The 19,398-nt window shown below is 41.6% G+C and overlaps 1 protein-coding gene across 4 annotated transcripts in view; it reads left to right on the forward strand.

Annotated features, from left to right (window-relative positions):
• The window catches only part of LGI1 (leucine rich glioma inactivated 1), a 37,832-nt gene extending 23,593 nt beyond the window's left edge, over positions 1-14,239 (forward strand). For 3 of the 4 annotated variants that reach the window (XM_004427851.3, XM_087432961.1, XM_087432960.1), the window contains 4 exons: positions 7,090-7,161; positions 9,779-9,948; positions 10,481-10,645; positions 13,404-14,239. In XM_004427851.3, coding sequence (XP_004427908.2) covers positions 7,090-7,161; positions 9,779-9,948; positions 10,481-10,645; positions 13,404-14,239 — 1,243 coding nt within the window. The remainder of the gene's footprint in view (positions 1-7,089; positions 7,162-9,778; positions 9,949-10,480; positions 10,646-13,403) is intronic. The other variant, XM_087432962.1, reaches the window with a different exon arrangement.
• Positions 14,240-19,398: the final 5,159 nt, after the last annotated feature.

The following is a 19,398-nucleotide window of genomic DNA, read 5'->3' on the forward strand; positions in this document are numbered from 1 at the left end:
TTGAAGCCAGAGAAAAAGTGAATAAAAAATAATTTTTGGCCAAAGATGCCAAAATGTCTAAACATTATGTATTGGTTTCTGTTAATACCCATGAGCATTTTAGTAATGATTCTCTTGGTCATCACATAATGTCACCGTGGCTAAGGCCCAGTGGAGGCAGGATGGTTTGCATGCATGTATGAAAATATTTGGGGAAAATTGTCATCAATCTATAGGTGCTGTGGAGCATCTACTGGTTGCTCAACACTATGAGCATCTACTGGTTGCTCAACACTATGAGGGTATAAAAGATGTATATAGCTGTCCCCAAACTCAGGATGCCCTTGTGTGCCCAGTCAGTCAGGCAAGATGTCTTTGTTTCAACCTTCACAGTGACATGCATGTAAAGAGGCAGCATGATATAGTGGCTGAGGGTGATCTCTGCCACCAGACTATGTGAGTTCAAAGCCTGGCTTTACCTCTTAACAGCTGTGGGACATGAGGCAGGTCACTTAGATTCATTACGCTTCAGATTGCCTATGTGTAAAATGAGGGTGATGATAACAATCTGTAAAAATAGAGGTGGGGAATAATAAAGTACTTAGGAGTTCCTAGCTCCTAAAGTTGCCATGAGATTAAACGAGTTAATCTATGCAAAGTGCTTAGAACAGAGCCTGGTATACAGTAAGCACCGCTGTATAGAAATAAACTAAAATTCACTGCCTAACCTCTATTGGTCTTGGATCTGGATTCCAAATGCTGCAGTGTATTTATTCCCTTTAAACATTTTGTATGGAATTAAAATAACTGCACTTGAAGCACCGCAAATTCAGTGAGACACCAACTCAAGCTGAGAATCTGCACTGCAGGGAGGCTGGGAGCACCCCAGATGGCCGTGGGCGATGCTTTCTTAGCAGCAGAGCCCAGTGGCACTGAAACAAACGTGCTGTCTGAGCCAGTCTGGTCTGTCTTAGAGAAAAGACTTTCCAGTAGGTTCCATAGTCATAATCAAAGGTTTTCTCAGGTAAACCAGGAAAACACCAAAGTGGAGGGAATGGTCATCATTTCTGTTAGGAAGGAAAGACTGTCTGCCACTGAGCTCGTCTCAAGGGAGCTAGATGTTCAGTTGGGTAGTTTCCTGTGTATTTTAAAGAATGTTTCTTGGGTAGATTCTGAATCAGGACCTAGAGAATGGTGCTTCATTGAAGGCACACTTTAAAGAGCTTCCTCATTGCTGTGGAATTATTTCCACAGTGAGGCTAAGAGGAAGGAGGGCACTTTGTGAGCAGTGGGTCCATGTGATGTGGGCATGGGTGGCAATGTAATTCACAGGGCTTTGCACTTTCTCCCTACCTCAGTGTCTTGGTACAAAAGGCCTAAAAGAAGAGTCCTCTGCTCTCTTCTTTGTCTAGATTGATGCCCTTCCTCTCATCCACTCCAGCCTGCCCCATTCATTCATTCATTTAAAAGTGTCCATCGAGGGGCTTACTTTGTGCCAGGCCCTGGTGATACAGTGGTAAGAAAAACATCCTTCCAGTACTCACTACAGAATCATCCTAGCAAAAAATTAACATGAAATGTTTTCTCAAATCTCTCACTGCCTTGTCTTCACTCCTGTCCCAATCAGTGCGACCCCCCTTCAGATATTCCAGTGCACTCCTACCCCCTAGAAAAACCTGTTGTCAAACTCATCAACTCCTAACTACGTGGCTTAAAGTACTGCCTCTCCTAGTATCAATGTATTATTATTAAAGATGAAGCCATAAGCCTCTCACAGTGAAAAGTACAAAGATGTGATTTAAAAACTAGAACAGAACTTGGAGATCATTCTGACCAAGTGATCATTCACTTTGTAGAAAAGAAAACAGCCAGAGCTCAAACACATATATGCCGTTCCTGGCCCGTGTCTTGTCCACGGTGCTCTGCTGCTGAGTCCAGGGAGCCCTGAACGAGCCTGACAGGCAAGGGGTTGGCTTGGGCAGGAGCCTGGTTTTCCTTCAATCATACCATGTAGAAGGTCTTTTTCCTGACTGCTCTGGTGGCTACCTCTCACTCCTTACCTCTCTCTCCCTTACCCTTCAAATTTTTCTTCCTCTTATTCCTAATAGTGCTCATATTTAGTTTTAGAATCCAGCACTGTTTTGACCTTTGCCCAGCTGACAGACTTTTGAAAAGGAAGGAGGTCCCCCACGCCAATTCAGGCTTACGCATTTTCACGCCATCACACTCTAGAGGAGAGAGAAGAGGACTAGAGACCTTGGGGACAGGTAGCATGGCTCTCCAGAATCACTTGCTTTCCACATTAATGTCCCCATGAGACGGGCTCTGTATTAATGACTGAAAGAAAATATGACAAAATCTTAACAGTGGTTGCCTCTGCCTGGATGATTATTGTTTTTCTCCTTTAAAAAAAAAAAATAATTTCCTCAAATTTTCTTGAGGTGAAGAAATAGTAATAATTATTATTACATATGTGTGTATATATAGGCATATGTGGTATGTATATTTATGTGTGTGTGTGTGTGTGTGTGTGTGTATATATATATATATATACCTCAGTAAAATATATATATGTGTATGTGTATATATATTTATACCTCAGTAAAAGATGGGACTTTTAAGAATACCAAGGCATAGAGTTCTCTCTATTCAGAGAGACAAAGAGAATAGATGATCTCAGCCTCCTGAATTGAGCATTTAAAAGTGCTTAAGTATTAAATATCACTGTTTTTGACAACAACAACAACAAAGAAAAAGATTTGTCTTGTGGTCTTGATTATGTAACTTAAGGCTTAAAAATTCACCTGCAGAAACAGAATTTTTCCCGGAGTCCATTTAAAAGGTGTGTGTATAAAAATGTCAGTAGTTGCATGTGTTAATTCTCACAGGAAATGAAATCGGTATTCTTAATCAGTTTCGCAGATGTCAAGACAGAAACCTAGAAAGGTTAAATTAAGTTAACCAAAGGCACTCCCTGAGAGTGATGAAGCTCAAATCTAACCCTTTGTCTACTGGAGATGAAGCTGGCACCTGAACTACTACATGCACTGAATGAGGCAGGGAATAAGAGCTATGAGCAGTTTTATAAAAGATACACAACATATTCCAATCAGAGCTTCTATAGCGAAGGGAATAATAACTTTAAGTTGACACTCTGTGAAACTCAATGCAGAGACGGAATCTGAAGAAACAAATAATCCTAACATCAACCCTAAAGTAACCCTAACCCACGAAATGCTGTCTCAATATCTCTAGCTGTTTGAACAACCTACTAGGCACCAGATCTCATTCCATTCACCCTTTTTGTGCGAGCACCAAATGCTGAGCAGGCTTCAGGGAACATCACGGGACTTGCCCCTTTTTCTTCCTGGTAGACCTGGCCCAAAGCACTCAGCAACTCTCCCCTGCAGAGAATCTCCCTTAAGTCCCCAGGTGCCCATGATGGGTTTTGGAGGCTCCTGACCCTCCTCAAAGCTGAGTTTCAGCTGGCTCGAGGAACCCACATGGACAGCTCCAAGCCTTGGCTGACTGTAGTCCTAAAGTTCCCCAGAGGATGAGGGCCTGAAGCCACATGGGAATCTTGTGGGAAAGAAGGTAGCTCCATCCTGAAGCCCATCTCCTGAAAGATGTTGCCATCATCTAACCACTCAGGCACCCACGTGCAGACCGTGGCAGTTACTCGCACTGTAGCCTGCAACTTGGGAACTTCATGAATGCAGCCAAATCATTGATCTAGAATGACTGAATGCTCACTGGACAGAACCATTACATACACAGATCCTAAGCAATGGAGTCCTTTCACAAATTCACCTTTATCCTTTGTTTCTGCTGAATTTAAAATAATACATGCTTGATGATAAAAACTCTCACAATCCAGACGTCTACATCGCAAAACTGAAATGTTCCAGCTGCCTGAAGATGTAGCCTTGGTCAACAGTTTTTATGTCTCCTTCCAGACCTTTGTTTATGCATCTATAGATATAAATTCTCCCTCCCCAGGGAGATTACACCCTACATACTATTCTCCAACTTCCTTTTTTTCACTTAGGCATCATTTCATGTCAAATCATAAAGATCTATCTCATTTTTTAAAATCTCCTGCAAAATATTCCATGTTAAGCATGAGCCATCGTTTATTTACACAATCCCTTATTAATAGACATGTAGGTTGTTTCCAATTCTTTGCTACTTTAGGTAATGCTAGATTAAATATCTTTCTCCACTTGTGCAGTGAGCCTCTAGTATTTCCAGTTTCTCTTCTCTTGGGAATTGGTAAAAACTCCAAACTGGCCACAGCTAAGATATGTGAGGAGGCATTTCACATTTCCCTTCTTAACTTTTCAGGCTCTGCTGATCCCCTTCTCTATGTTCAGTGTATCCGTCACCCTGTACCCATCAGCCTGCACTGGAAGGTTGCTTTGTATCAGGGCCCTGATACATTTTTTGCAGAATAATTCCCACGTTCTGTCAGCATTGCTTTCCTAAGACATTCTCTGCCCGAATCCCTGCTGCCTGCTTGCTTTTTACCCACATGTAACCCAATGTCACTGAGCCCTCCCAGAGACTTAGGGAAGCTGAATTCCTGAGCTGTGGGCATCAGGAAGCCTTCCTCTCATTTCTGAGTCTTACTTCCTGTTGTTTCTGCTGCTTTTATGAGTCCAGGCAGGCTTCTCACACCTGCCCCTCACCAAACCTAGACATGAAGCTCCATCCTATCTTCTTCAGAAACAGTATACTGTGAGTCAGTATTTCTTTGAATTTTGGAAGTATAACAGAGAAAGAGTCCCATTGGGTGCAGTAAATCCATCCACCATTTCTCCCTTCGATACCCCACATGCCACCCTGCCTCCCCGACCCTCTGGTTCCTAGGGTGAGAGCTTCCCTGTTACAAGAAGTTCTCAGGAAGCGCAATGCCTCATTCTACAGCCCATCAGGCCAGCCTGCCTTCATCAGCCGCATCCCCCAATTCTGTTGAATTATAAGTCCTCCATCTTGTTGTACAAAACTGGTGTCTCTCTATCCCAGACGGCCCGAAGCTCCAAGTCTGTATCCCCCCAGCTGCCTCTGCAATTGGCCTTCACCTTGGGTATGTGAGGCCTAGAGCTCTGTCCTTTGGGCAGAAAATGAAACTCCCAGATTCACCGATTGGCACCTCAGCAGCAACACAAACATGGTGCCTCTTCCTGTGCAACCCTAGGGGCAGCAGTAATTCAGGACTTGACTGTTCATCATTTCACACCCACTGTCCTATGACCCAGCCTCCTCCAAGCTTGTGCCCTCTAGACAGTTGCAGTATGTGCTGGTTTCTGGGATAGGGATGTCCACTTAGGAGAAGTTAGCATGAGAACTTGAAGAAACATTGTGCCAGCAAACAAATTGAAACACATAACTTGGGAGTGACTCTGGATTTGTCCAAGACACCAAGAAATCTCTTCATTCAAACACCAGGCAGGAAGATGAATTATGTAGACATTCTCTTGAATAGTCTTCTTTAGCAGCATTTTATTAATACCACGTAGGTGGAAAGTTAGCAGGTCATTCATATGGTCAGTTTTCTAAATGTTGTTTCTTGGGCAATGGATGCACAGAAGCCCTTCTCCTTCTTTCCCCTCCTCCTCCTCCCAGTTGCTTTTTATTGAGAATAGATCAGATGCCAGGTACCATCCTGATTTATCTCATTTACTTTTTCTAGCAATCTTATGACATGAGGTATTATTAACTCCACTTAAAAATGAAAAAAACTGAGGCTCGGAGAAGATATATAACCAAAGTTACACAGCCAGTAAATAGTGGAGTCAAGATTCAAACCGAACTCACAATGACTCCAAAGCTGTGCCCTTCTTTATAAAATGGACCTTCATTGAGACTGGAACATTTGGATTCTGTTCCCATTCTCAGTTCCAAGGTTCATTGAAAAAAGTTTTTCAATCTAGTAGTAGTTTCTAAAACTCAGAAAAACAACATAATTAATTTAAAATGGGTTTTAAAAGTCTTGAATGTTTGCACTTGAGAAATCTCATGTTAATTAGAGGAAGTGGAAGACATAGAAGACTTTTGAGAGTGTTTTAAAGGGAATTTGAGAGAATTTTTGAGGACTTTGGAGGCTGACAGCATAGGCTCTTTTGTTTTAGTTTTAAATTTTTATTCTGAAAATTAAAAACACTCCTAAGAAAAGTATATCACATGTATGTGTACAATGCTGGTTAAAAACAGAAAATTACCAGTACTTAGTACTTTCCCCATCATACAGCATCCGCTTTGTGTTATGTCCACACTTCTGCAGAATGGACACATTTCCTTTATGTTGATACCATCAGGACTATTTCCTCCTCATTAGCCTTGATTAGAATCATTCTAGTGATAACATGGAAGAACAAATAGAAAGAGAAGGAGAAAACCATTCCTGTGAAAATAGGGGAAGAACTGGAAGAAAGGAAAAGAAGGAAGTGATTAAAAAGGATGAATGGGTAGATGAGTATTTGTGAGAAAGCTATATTCTGGGGTGGAATGAATGGAACTAAAAGGAAAAAATATAGAAAAAGGAGGTGTGTACTTTGGAAAGAAGAAAGAATGTGCTGGTGAAGGGATAGATTAGAGAGGGCCCTAAACTCTAGAGATGTTTGTTCCATCACTTGGAGGTCTAGCTGCTCCCTGGAGCAAGTGAGGAGGAATGAGGGAAGAGAAGGGCAGCCTGAGTGTGAGGGGAGAGGGCACTGGACATGGACACTGTCACCACTTGGGAGACATCCCCTAGACTAAATGTCTGAAAGTATGAATCCCAGATTCTGTTCTAAATAAAAAGATCAATGCCCAGGCATCATTTTGTTGCTGGTATTGGCAGGGGGACGGTGTGCGGGGGTTGGGGGGGGGGTGTTAACTATGATACACGAAGTGCCATAAATACTGAGTGAGCGTTGAAGCAAAGAGGCCAGGAATTGAAAATACAATAGCAGGAATCTGAGTAGCATCTTAAATGAAGAAAAAAAGAATAATACTGCAAGTAATTTGGTTTAGTCTGGAGAGAACAAAAGGACTCATAATTAAGCTTTATCATAAAATGCATTTTTTTAGCTTATGACTACAATTTATATCATTCTTTTTTTTTTCCAGGAGCCTTGCAAACAACAATCTACAGACACTCCCAAAAGACATTTTCAAAGGCCTGGATTCTTTAACAAACGTGTAAGAGGACCTAAGAAATCACTGAGTAATTCATTAATTTGCAGTAGTTAACAAAGAAACCTGGTATTGGTGATTAGAATTTTTAATTGGCTTTAAAATTTAATTAAAATTTAAATTTTAAATTGGCTTAAATTTTCAATTTGCTTGGACTAAAGTTTGAATCTTCTGTGGTATTTACCACTGGAAATTCTGAAAATATAGTGCCCAGGCATTCCTTTGACAAAGTATGTGTCTGTATGGGAGGGAGTGATGATAAGGGACTTTGAGGGGGTGGGAAGAGGAGGCCCAGATAGAAATTTCAAGATGCATTTTTTCTCATGAGGTCCAGGAAATGGGGCTACAAAGGAAAAACATAAAGGAGTCTGGGAAACTGACAGAGTCAAGATGAAAGGTTACACCCATGGGTTGGTCAGTCAACAGAGAAATGGAGCAGGAAGTGGGGGAAGGGAGGAAAGTTTGCCTTTTCTCTCATTAGACTGAACAACAACTCTAGGCTTAATCCCCAGGAATTTGGCTTAAGCCCCAGAAAGGGAATGAACTTAATTATTTTTGACCCTTTTTCAAACAAAAGAGCTTTCAAACTTTGACTTTTAAGCCACAGAGTGAAAGATCTTTGTAAGGAATTTGTATATTTTGCAGTAAGCAAAGCAAGTAATGTATGCCTAACCCTCTCAAAAGCAATTTAGCTTCATTAGGTGCCTTCCAGAACTTTGGTATTTAAATGCCATAAGGTGGAATACAGGAACAAAGCAAGGATATATGAAAAGCAAAGATTTCTTATTATTCAGGTACTTTGCTATAGAATATATATTCAAACAACTTTTCTCCAATAACAAAAAATCTGTCAAGTATTTTCTCCTAAACCTGGTATTTAACTTCTAATCAGTAAGCTAATGAAAAACTTTCTTTGTTCCTTGTAGTATTCCCCCAGCCCCTCCTCCATGCCTATTACCCCAATTCCTGAATGATGGTTTATTTCCAAGAGAGTGCCAGATTCAGGACACTTCCAAGAGAACAATTCCTGAATGATGGTTTATTTCCAAGAGAGTGCCAGATTCAGGACACTTCCAAGAGAATCTCCGGCAGACCACAGTTATCCGCTCTGGTTTATGACAGCCCAGAAGACTTGACCCTCATTATTCTGGGTCAGAGTATTCTTGGGAGATGAGGTCAGTACTGGGAATGTCTTGAAAGTTAGATGATTCTCCATGGCAGACTTGAGATACAGCTTATTGGGAGACCCTCTGGCCCATCCTTGTGTCAGCCTATACTCCACATTAGCAAAAAAACCCACTTAAAATTGGCTCAGTCTCTCCAGGGAATCCCATAATGGATTTGCCTCTTGGTCCTACTCTGTTATGCCCAAATCAAGAATTATCTAAGAAGTACCAGGATCTATGCCAACTTGCCTTTTAGTGGATTTCTTGGTTTTCTTGAATGTATCCCTTAAAAAACATTTTTAAATGCTTCAACATTTAAAAATTATTCATGTGCTATATGAAGAGTAGGCAGTACCTATCTTAGGAATTCTGTGTGACCAAGACGGATTGTAGAAAAGAGATGGAATTTCTGAACAGAAGCAGTGCAAATAAACGGAGAACTTGGTGAGTTGGGATCATATGTGGAAATTTAAACCATCTATGCTATACAGTTTATTACGGACATAAGCTATTGTATGTCTATGTTAACTCTGCTGTGTCGAAGTCATTTCCTATTAAAACTGAATTTGTAGACCATGGAATAGGATCAGGATTAATTACATCTGTGAGGAGGAAGAAAAGCAAATAGCTTACTCGATTTAATTAAATATGATAGAATAATCACTACATTCTATCGTCTAGACCTGCATTGTCCAATATGGTAACCACATATGTGGTCACTGAGCACTTGAAATGTGTTCCCAGTATAACTGAGGAACTGAATTTTAAATTTTACTTAATTTTACAAAACCAAGCAAAAAACTAACTTTAAGAACTAACTCTGGGTTCAATTACTGGGAAACTTTTAAGTATGTTTGGAACAACTTGGGTATGTGAATCTATTTTTTTCAACTGTAAGTTTTATTAAATCTAAATACAGATCAGGTATTTCTGATGAAAATTTAGCATTCGAGTTGAGATATGCCATAAGTATAGAATACACACTAGACTTCAAAGAATTAGTATAAAAAAAGATGTAAAATATCTCATTAATAATTTTTATATTGATCACACATTGAAATGATAATATTTTGTATATATTGGGTTAAATAAAATATACAATTAAAATTAATCTTAGCTATTTCTTTTAACTTTTTTAATGTGTCTGTAGAAAATTTTACATTACATACGTGGTTCACGTTATATTTCTATGGACAGCACAGCTCTAGACTGAGCTGCCTTTGAATCCAAGGGGGAGTAACTTATGAGGTTCCATTGCCAAGGTGGTCTTTAAGGGTTTGCTGCAGTAACTCTCTGAGCCCAAAGTGAATGGTCAGTCAGGTTCAAGGTAGATTGTGGGGCATTCTGCACATAATGATTGTGGCTCATTCTGCACATGTTTATTGCTGGAGTAGAAGTCATATCTGTGTAAGTAGAGCACCCTTCTCCAGCAAAAGCAACTGAAATTTGTCTTTCAGGGACCTTAGAGGGAATTCATTTAATTGTGACTGTAAACTGAAGTGGCTGGTGGAATGGCTAGGCCACACCAATGCAACTGTTGAGGACATTTACTGCGAAGGGCCCCCAGAATACAAGAAGCGCAAAATCAATAGTCTCTCCTCCAAGGATTTTGATTGCATCATTACAGGTAATGTATTCCAAATCATTTCACCTCATAAAATTAAAATGAGGACTACCTTTTTTGCATGTGCAGGAATTATTTTTATTTATTTTATTTTTTTGTGAGGAAGATCAGCCCTGTGCTAACATCTGCCAACCCTCCTCTTTTTGTTGCTGAGGAAGACGGGCCCTGGGCTAACATCCATGCCCATCTTCCTCCACTTTATATGGGATGCCTGCACAGCATGACTTTCCAAGCAGTGCATTGGTGCGTGCCCCGGATCCGAACCAGTGAACCACGGGCCGCCTCAGTGGAGTGCGTGCACTTAACTGCTTGCGCCACGGGGCTGGCCCCTAGGAACGATTTTTTATGTCTTGAAAACAAACTACGCAATTTAATTTCAAAAATATTGTGAACTATTAAAACTTCATGTGCTTAAAAGCAAAGTAAAATTGCCATTTTACTCTGAAATAAATTTATTTCTTATGGACCTTTGAGATCTAACCAAAGAACAAGGCATTAGCACACGGTCCCTCATCATCATTTCCTATTTTTGCAGAATTTGCAAAGTCTCAGGACCTGCCTTATCAATCACTGTCCATAGACACCTTTTCTTATATGAATGATGAGTATGTAGTCATCGCTCAGCCTTTTACTGGAAAATGCATTTTCCTTGAATGGGACCATGTAGAAAAGACCTTCCGGAATTATGACAACATTACAGGTATGAAAAGCCTCATCATATTTTGAGTGGAAAGTTAAGCTGCTTGGGCCAAGGACAACAGGAAAAAATGAGTGGTGTGGGGGAATGCTTTGGGCAGGCTTAGAGTCATTTGAATCCCAGCTCTACCATTTACTAAGTGACCTGGGATTGTTCCCTAAACCTTAATTTCCTTACTTGTAAAATGGGAATAATAATACTTAATTTACAGGGTTCTTATAAGATAATGCCAGCATATATTCAAGAAACGTAACATAGCACCTGGCTTAGTAAATTGAATTATTTTTCTTGAGAGAAAAAATATTGGACTAGGAATCATTCTAATCCAGGTTCTGCCACAAACTAACTGGGCAAGCTGCTTGCCCCCTTTTCCTTAACTATAAAATAAGGAGGTTATTTTAGATCAGTGAGTCTCAAACTTTGTTTCACAAACATTACCTCTGCAAAATGTTAATGTACGCCTTGTGACAAAAAGTTTTGTGGGGCCGGCCCCGTGGCTTAGTGGTTAAGTGCGTGCACTCCGCTGCTGGCGGCCCAGGTTCGGATCCCGGGCGCGCACCGATGCACCGCTTCTCCAGCCATGCTGAGGCCACGTCCCACATGCAGCAACTAGAAGGCTGTGCAACTATGACATACAACTATCTACTGGGGCTTTGGGGGAAAAAATAAATAAATAAATAAATAAATAAAAAAGAGTTTTGTGGTCCAATAAGTCTGTGAACTGTATCTCCCTCTTGGAGATTCATACACATTAGACACTCAGAGAAGTCCTGCAGTGACGAAACAAATCTCTTTCTGGTATTTTTTGCATTTAATTTGACCATGGAAACCAATTATTTTTCCATGAAAACTTTTACTTAGTTCATCTCTTAAGTTTCTTTCTCATCTCAACAATTTTTAAATTTTTGTCATAAATTAGAACATGGGGCTCCCTCTGAAATGTTTACATCAGTTTTAGCTTCCTACATCTTTAAATCTGGTCCTAAGAGCACTCAAATATCCCCATAAAAGGTCGCCCATTAGACGAGGCTGGGAGTGTCATAAGCTCCATTGCTCAAAGGATCAAAACAGGTCCGGGGCTTGCTCGAGACTGAGGTGCCCAGATGAAGAGATCCCCTCCAAACTGAGACCCTCCTAGAATCCTCCTTCTTTCTTATGGGTAAAGGCTATCCTTCCCCTTCTCCCTAAGCCCCCATCAGTTTTCCAGTGGATTTCAGCAGGGCTTTGTATAGTCTAAACCACGTTATTCTCACCTGTGTACAGTCCATCAATTGCTTTGAATGAATCTTTAGATGAGCACTTGGAAGAGAAATGAATCATATATTTGCAGATTTTCAGGGTGCATTATCTAGTCTAGGATGACAAATATGTGTCACATATATGGTCACTATCCCCTCTCTCACCCCAGACAAACATTGCTAATCTGACATGGTGCTCTTTCTTGCAGAGTGCAGACATGGCCACAGAATCCTTTTCAACATAGTTCTCCAGGCAGTCACAGTCTATCAGTCAACCAATATTGATACATGGTTGAAATCTAATGGCCATCTCTGATCTAGTCCAAACTCTCATTGTACAGAAGAGAAAACTGAATCCCAGAGAAGTTAAGTGATTTTCCTAAGGTCACATAATCAGCTGAGTCCTGAAAAGGGTCACAAATAGAATAATGTGGCCTATGGATGGAGCCAGTTAGTAGAAAGAGTTGATGTAGAACTTATTGCCTCAGAGTCCCTAGAGCTACCCTAGACGTGGCCTGGGATCCAGATTTTCCCTGCCTCTCTTTGGGCTTCCCAGAGCCAAGCTCCCTGCAGGAGATCAGAATCTATTGATAAATATTAAACTCTTACCAAAAGGATACTGAGCTAGGCCACTGACATGTCCCATACTGTCCTCTGAGATTTCCCAAAGTAACTTTCAGGAGCCCTGCATATGACTGTACCCCTCTTTCACTTTTCTCAAGGATTCCTCTTCCTTCTCTTCTCTCCTGCCACCAGTGACCTAAAGCGTCAGAAAAATGCCAAGTGGCATCTCTTTCCTTTCTCAGGGGAAAGTCAGGTTATGCTAGAGCAAGAAGCAGTTCATACTCAGAGCAAATCAATTAGAGGTAGAGCCATGGGCTGCCCAGACCACCACTCAAGACTTCGTGGGGTTGCTCTAGAACCTTGTGGGATCTTAGCCCAACTTGGAATCCCTGAAACAGCTGACCGCTGCCCCAGGTTGGGTTAAAAGCATAGCAATGCTATAGGCCTGGGTTTAGAATACTAAGTCTGCCTTCTCCTACCAGCACCGAACCTCTCTGTGCTTCAATCTGCTCATCTGCGAAAGGGAGGATAAGAATATTTCTCTCTTAAGACTGTTGGGAAATTTTACTGAGATGATTTGGCAAAGCACATAGCAGATGCTCAACAAATGGCAGTTTTCACTACAATTACGATGATTAACTCATGATGTGTCAGGGAAAGCAATGCTTTCTTTCTGCAAGAGGTGAGAGGAGAAAACTCAGGCTGTAGCCATGTGTCCCGAACATTCAGTGCGGGTTGGATGTGACGTGACAACTCAATTATTGGTAACAAGACCCCATTAAGCACACAGAACTTCAGGATCCTGCTGCCATTGGCCTTGGAGATTGGCCTTGCCTAATCAATCAACGAAATCTCTTATTTCAAGCTGATTTTGGTAGAAGTTGTATGGCCTCAGCCTGCGTGTTTCATGCTCCAAAGAGGATGGCCATCCAACTAACCTCTCCTTTGTCTTTTCTCAGGTACGTCCACTGTAGTGTGCAAGCCTATAGTCATTGAAACTCAGCTCTATGTTATTGTGGCCCAGCTGTTTGGCGGCTCTCACATCTATAAGCGAGACAGTTTTGCAAATAAATTCATAAAAATCCAGGATATTGAAATTCTCAAAATCCGAAAACCCAATGACATTGAAACATTCAAGATTGAAAACAACTGGTACTTTGTTGTTGCTGACAGTTCAAAAGCTGGTTTTACTACCATTTACAAATGGAATGGAAATGGATTCTACTCCCATCAGTCCCTACATGCATGGTACAGGGACACTGATGTGGAATATCTAGAAATAGCCAGAACGCCTCAGGCACTCAGAACACCTCATTTAATCCTATCGAGTAGTTCCCAGCGTCCTGTAATTTATCAGTGGAACAAAGCAACACAGTTATTCATTAACCAAACTGACATCCCTAACATGGAGGATGTATATGCCGTTAAGCACTTCTCAGTGAAAGGTGACGTGTACATTTGCTTGACAAGATTCATTGGTGATTCCAAAGTAATGAAATGGGGAGGCTCCTCATTTCAGGATATTCAGAGGATGCCATCGCGAGGATCCATGGTGTTCCAGCCTCTTCAGATAAACAACTATCAATATGCAATTCTTGGAAGTGATTACTCTTTTACTCAAGTGTATAACTGGGATGCAGAGAAAGCCAAATTTGTGAAATTTCAGGAGTTAAATGTCCAGGCACCGAGATCATTCACACATGTGTCCATTAATAAGCGTAATTTTCTTTTTGCTTCCAGTTTTAAGGGAAATACACAGATTTACAAACATGTCATAGTTGACTTAAGCGCATGACACACAAAATCCTGTGGCCACCATCAGAAACTTTCTACAGCACATGATCCGGATGAACTCAATGCATGATGACTCTTCTTATCACACTTGCAAATGAATGCCTTTCAAACATTGAGACTGCTAGTACCAAGCACTACCAGTATCTCCATCCTTAACTGTCCAGTCCAGTGGTGTGGGAAGTTATCTTTTATAAGACAAAATTAAATTGTGTAACTGTTCTTTCAGTGAAGATGTGTAAATAAGCGTTTAATGGTATCTGTTACTCCAAAAAGAAATATTAATATGTACTTTTCCATTTATTTATTCATGTGTTCAGAAACAACTGCCAAATAAAATGTTTACATTTTCTTTCATATCCCAAAGGTATTTATTTACAGGAGTTGTTTTATTCTTGGTGATGGTATGTTGAGAAGTAGTTTTATATAATAGGTTATATTTGGATAAAGAATATATGGTGTGAATAATGAGTGAAGGTGAAACACTGTTATTGATTACTCATAATTTATGAACAGGTTTATCAGCTGGTCTTGAACATTCAAACTTGTTTCCAAAGGCCAGAGCTTTTAGAAACACTTTGAGGTGAAACGGTGACAAATTAATAGAAGGGGAGAGAAATTTGCCTATTATAAGAAGACAATTTGAAATAAAGAAGATTAAGATTCATCCTTTCCTGTCTGATAGCTCCAGCTAAAAACATCGTTTAAACAACTTATAGAAAAGCTCAAGTCCAGATTTCAGATTTTTTTTTTTTTTTTTTTGTGAGCAAGATTTTTTGTGAGCAACATCTGTTGCCAATCCTCCTCTTTTGCTGAGGAAGATAGGCCCTGTGCTAATATCAGTGCCCATCTTCCTCTACTTTTACATGTGTGACGCCTGCCACAGCATGGCTTGCTAAGCAGTGTGTAGTTCCGCGCCCAGGATCCAAACCTGCCAACCCCGGGCCACCAAAGTGGAGCGTGCGAACTTAACCACTACACCACCGGGCCGGCCCCAAGATTTCAGATTTTTAAAACTCTACTCAGGGACTTTCTAAATGCCTGACTCTAGAATCATCTGACAGCTGATAGAGATCGCAACCTTATAGCACTTGCCTCAAATGTACCTGATATGAAGGCCTCTTAATCTGGGCAAGGATGCTTCACTTCGAGAGACCAGTTTTGATATGTTACTGACATGCTGCAGAGTCCAGGATGCTCATATTTGATTTTCTAAACTCCTGCTCCTGGATCACAGGGATGGTTAGAACCTAGCACAATGTCTGTGATACAGTAGACTCTCAAAAAATGATTTTGAAGGTGCACATGTGTCCTCCTGTTATAATACAATAATAAACTTTATGAGGCCTTTTGGTCTAATCAGTCAGTATTTATTGAGTACCTAGTAAGAATGGGGTATCATTCCTGTGATGGGAGAGAGGAGAACTGAGGAAGAGTAGGGCATGGTCCTTTCCCTCAGGGGCCTTGAAGACCACTTGAGGGGTTAGGACACAATAGAGCAAGCAATGATTGCCAAGTATCGTCTGAACATTCCAATTATAAGTATCATGGGAATATCAAAGATTAATTCCTGGAAGAAGTGGTCCTTACTTGAACTTAAGAGAAGATATGATTCCAAAAGAGAATCATGGCAGGAAAGATATTCCTGGTGTAAATTGGCTCCATGTGCTGCCTTCACGGAGGGGATCAGAGCTTCCTCCAGCTTGTTGTTCCCCAGACTCTTTTGCCAAATGATGAGGGGCAGTGGGCAGTAGGCAGCAACCTCTCTTCCAGGACATATATGGTGAACTTGAGGCATCAAAGGTACACACAATAGTTACATAGTCTCCAGGAAGCAACTCCTTGGGGAGTTATACACAGGAACCAGATTCCTATACCACATGGGGAAGACATTAACTCTGACATCAGGGTTTCAAGGAGAAGAAGACTCACCCACTCCCGCTCCTGCACAAAGGGAGAAGTGGCCTTTGAATGTCTTACTTTTTTCAGTTCTCTTTTCCTATAAGCAGCATATATGCGGTTGGAGAACATCTGCGTTGTGCAGACTGGGTTTAAGTAGTGGCTTTGTCCACAGGCAAGTTACTTAACCTCTCTGAACCTCAGTTTCTTCACCTTTAGTGGTAAAATAATGCCTACTCCAAGAACAGTGGGAGGATTAAATGAGATAATGCACACGTGGTAGATTGTATTTTCCAAATATGGCCACACAATATCTCCCATCCCATGTGCTCTATGAGAACCATGCCCCCATCCCATCAACGAGTCGCACCTAATTCCCCTATCCTTAAATCTGGACAGGCTTGTAACCAATAGAGTGTGGTGGAAATGGTGCAGTTTGACTTTTGAGGCTAGATCATAAAAACAATGAAGATTCTGCCTTGTGAACTGGGACACTCGCTTTTGGAACCCTGAGCTGCCACATAAGAAGTCCTAAAAGCCTGAGGCCACCATTCTGTGAGAAAGCCCAGGCTTTGGTCCTAGCCAGCAGCCAAAATCAACCACCAGTCATGTGAGTGATACCTCTGGGTGATTACAGCCCCCAGCTGTCAAGTCACCGCCAGCCATCAATCTTCCCAACCGAGGCCCTGGACATTATGGAGCAGAGGCAAGCTGTCCTCATGGTACCCTGCCCAAATTCCTAACCCATAGACTCTATAAGTATAATAAAATGATTGTTTTAAATGGCTAAGTTTGGGGGTGATTTGTTATACTGCAGCAGTAATGGGAATAGCACTCAAAGTGCTTAACACAGAACTGGCACAAATTAGCACTCACCAAGTGCCAGCCATTGCTGATGGGTGCCACACCCAGAATATTGCTTACTTTTGAGTCACGTTCTACCTTACTGTCTTAGTGTAATTCACTGTCATTTCATTTTTAAAGGGTATCTCCTGTTGTCAGTGTGTATCAGTGTTCTTACTCTGTGCCAGGCATTGTGCTGAGTTCAGGGATATAGAGATTAAAGACCTAAATTCGGCTCTGTGTTCACAGAAGCACTGACTGTTTAAGTTAGCAAACCAACTCTCTAATATACCTTAAACCTGAGACCCAGAGGTATGCATTGAGCTGGGTGAGGTAGGCCTCCTGACACTCAGTCCAGTCTTTTCTCCATCACATGGTGCTAACTTTCAAACCTCACCCTCCAATCTGAACCTGGGATTGTAGATGGGAAGAGAGGTGAGGAGTGAGGAGGCCAACTGAGAAAATTAACTCAAGAAAGACTGAGGAGGAGGAGGAGGGCGTATGGTAGGGTCTGCTTTAGTAGGAATTGATGGGCCTTTTCTGAGAGTTGCCCTCTCTCTTGCTACCCCTCATCCACCCTGTATTGTATCACTCTGCCTGCTCTCCAGCCATCGAGGATTGGACTTGGAGTGAACTCCTGATCCAGGGGTTCAATCCAGAAACTGGACGGGGCTCAGCCTGAGCCAATCCAGTTCTCTTTCTTGGACATTTGGAATTAGGACAGCAGAGGCTGGGTCATTAAACACAGGCACCAGATTTTTAAGGTGATGATCTTAAATCAGGCTCCTTAGAAGCAGAGGGATTTACCAAGGGAGTGCTCTCAGGCTCCACCTGTAAGGCAGTGAATGAGGCATAGGGCAGGGGAAGATGCTACGCAAAGCTGTCGTTTCAGAGTCTAGCTTCAGCCTGACCTCACGGAGAACTCTAGAGTGTGACTTATACCACAGAGTGTGTCCCGTCTTGAGGCAAGGAGGATAGACGTTCATACCCCTCATCTAACAGTCATTGAGCAAAAGTGTGTGGGGCATAGCCTCTCAGGCATCTCCAGCAGAAAAGGTTCCAGTTGGTGAAGGGCAAGCCTCCAGAGAAGGGTACAACTGTGAGCTGTTGTTAACCAACACCCACAGCAGCTGCAGGTTGGGTGTATCAGTCTAGTAAAGGGCTTCTGAGTGGGATGCCGACAGCATAAGCCACAGCAACAGTGACTGAGGTGCTGAAGACATCACTTTGGAGGAGCCACAATGGTCCACGTACCAGAGGAGCAGAGGAAGCTGGTCTGAAAAGCGAGAAGAGAATGAAGTAGAAGCTCAGAAAAAAGCAGGGGTGAGAAACTACATAGTCTGAGGGAGGTAGGGTGAGGGAAGAAGAGAGAAGGGGTAAGAAAAGTGAAAGGGAGGGAGGAGGGAGAGTGGAAGGAAGACTGGCGTGGATGGTGTCCCGCGTTGGGTCACCTGAGAACCAGACTCAGTGAGGTTAATGTACAAATGTTTATTAGGTAGTACCCTTGAGATCAACATCTGGAGGTGAGGAGAAAGAAATAGAATTTGGCGGAGAGCAGCTGAGGTGTGATGCAGCTCCAATAAAAGCAGCCCTGTAGGGAGCTCTAGAGCTGAGATGCCCCTTCTTGGTTGTCCCAAGTTGCAGTGAGGGAACCAAGCCTTTACATCTCCCTGTTGATTAGTCATTGGATGTGGGCTGTCCCTGGAACAAAGTATGGCCTTAGGTGAGGCTGTTTCTTTAGCCAAGGTAATCCCCAAAGAGGGCAGACAGCAGAGACCCATCTTCTGGTAGTAATCCCAACAGCTGGGAAAATAAGTCCTTTATTCCAGAATGAGCATCTGGGCAGTGCAACACAGCACCTACTGCAGAGGGAAAGAGAGAGACAGAGAAGGGTGGGAGGAGGGTGAGAGAGAAAAGAGAGGGGAAAAGCAGCCCCAATTCCAAGTGATTGCCCATTTCCCGATCCATCCCTCATTAGATCCAATGCACTCCTGCTCTTGAATTCCTTGAGGTACTTCCATAGCTTTCTAATAATAACCCCCTACCACACACACAAACACACACACACACACGCATACACACACACATTTTCTTTTGTTTTCAGTTAGTTTGAGTGGATTTCTGTACTTGCCACAAAATTATCTTTGACTAAGTTAGAATGTTCAGGGACAATGTAATATAATGTAGATACGATGGTGAATACTAGATATTTCAATCTCTTTTCTCTCTGCTATGCACACTGTATAATTTCTTTTTTTTTTAATTTTTTTAATTTTTTATTTTTTTATTTTTTTCAAAATTAAAAAATTTCCCTCTTCTTTATTTATTTTTTTTTAATTTTTTGTTTATTGCAGTAACATTGGTTTATAACATTGTATAAATTTCAGGTGTACATCATTATACTTCTATTTCTGCATAGAT

Source organism: Ceratotherium simum, chromosome 6, assembly GCF_057802395.1.
Source record: "Ceratotherium simum simum isolate JZ-2026a chromosome 6, ASM5780239v1, whole genome shotgun sequence".
In the NCBI taxonomy this organism is placed as follows: Eukaryota; Metazoa; Chordata; class Mammalia; order Perissodactyla; family Rhinocerotidae; genus Ceratotherium; species Ceratotherium simum.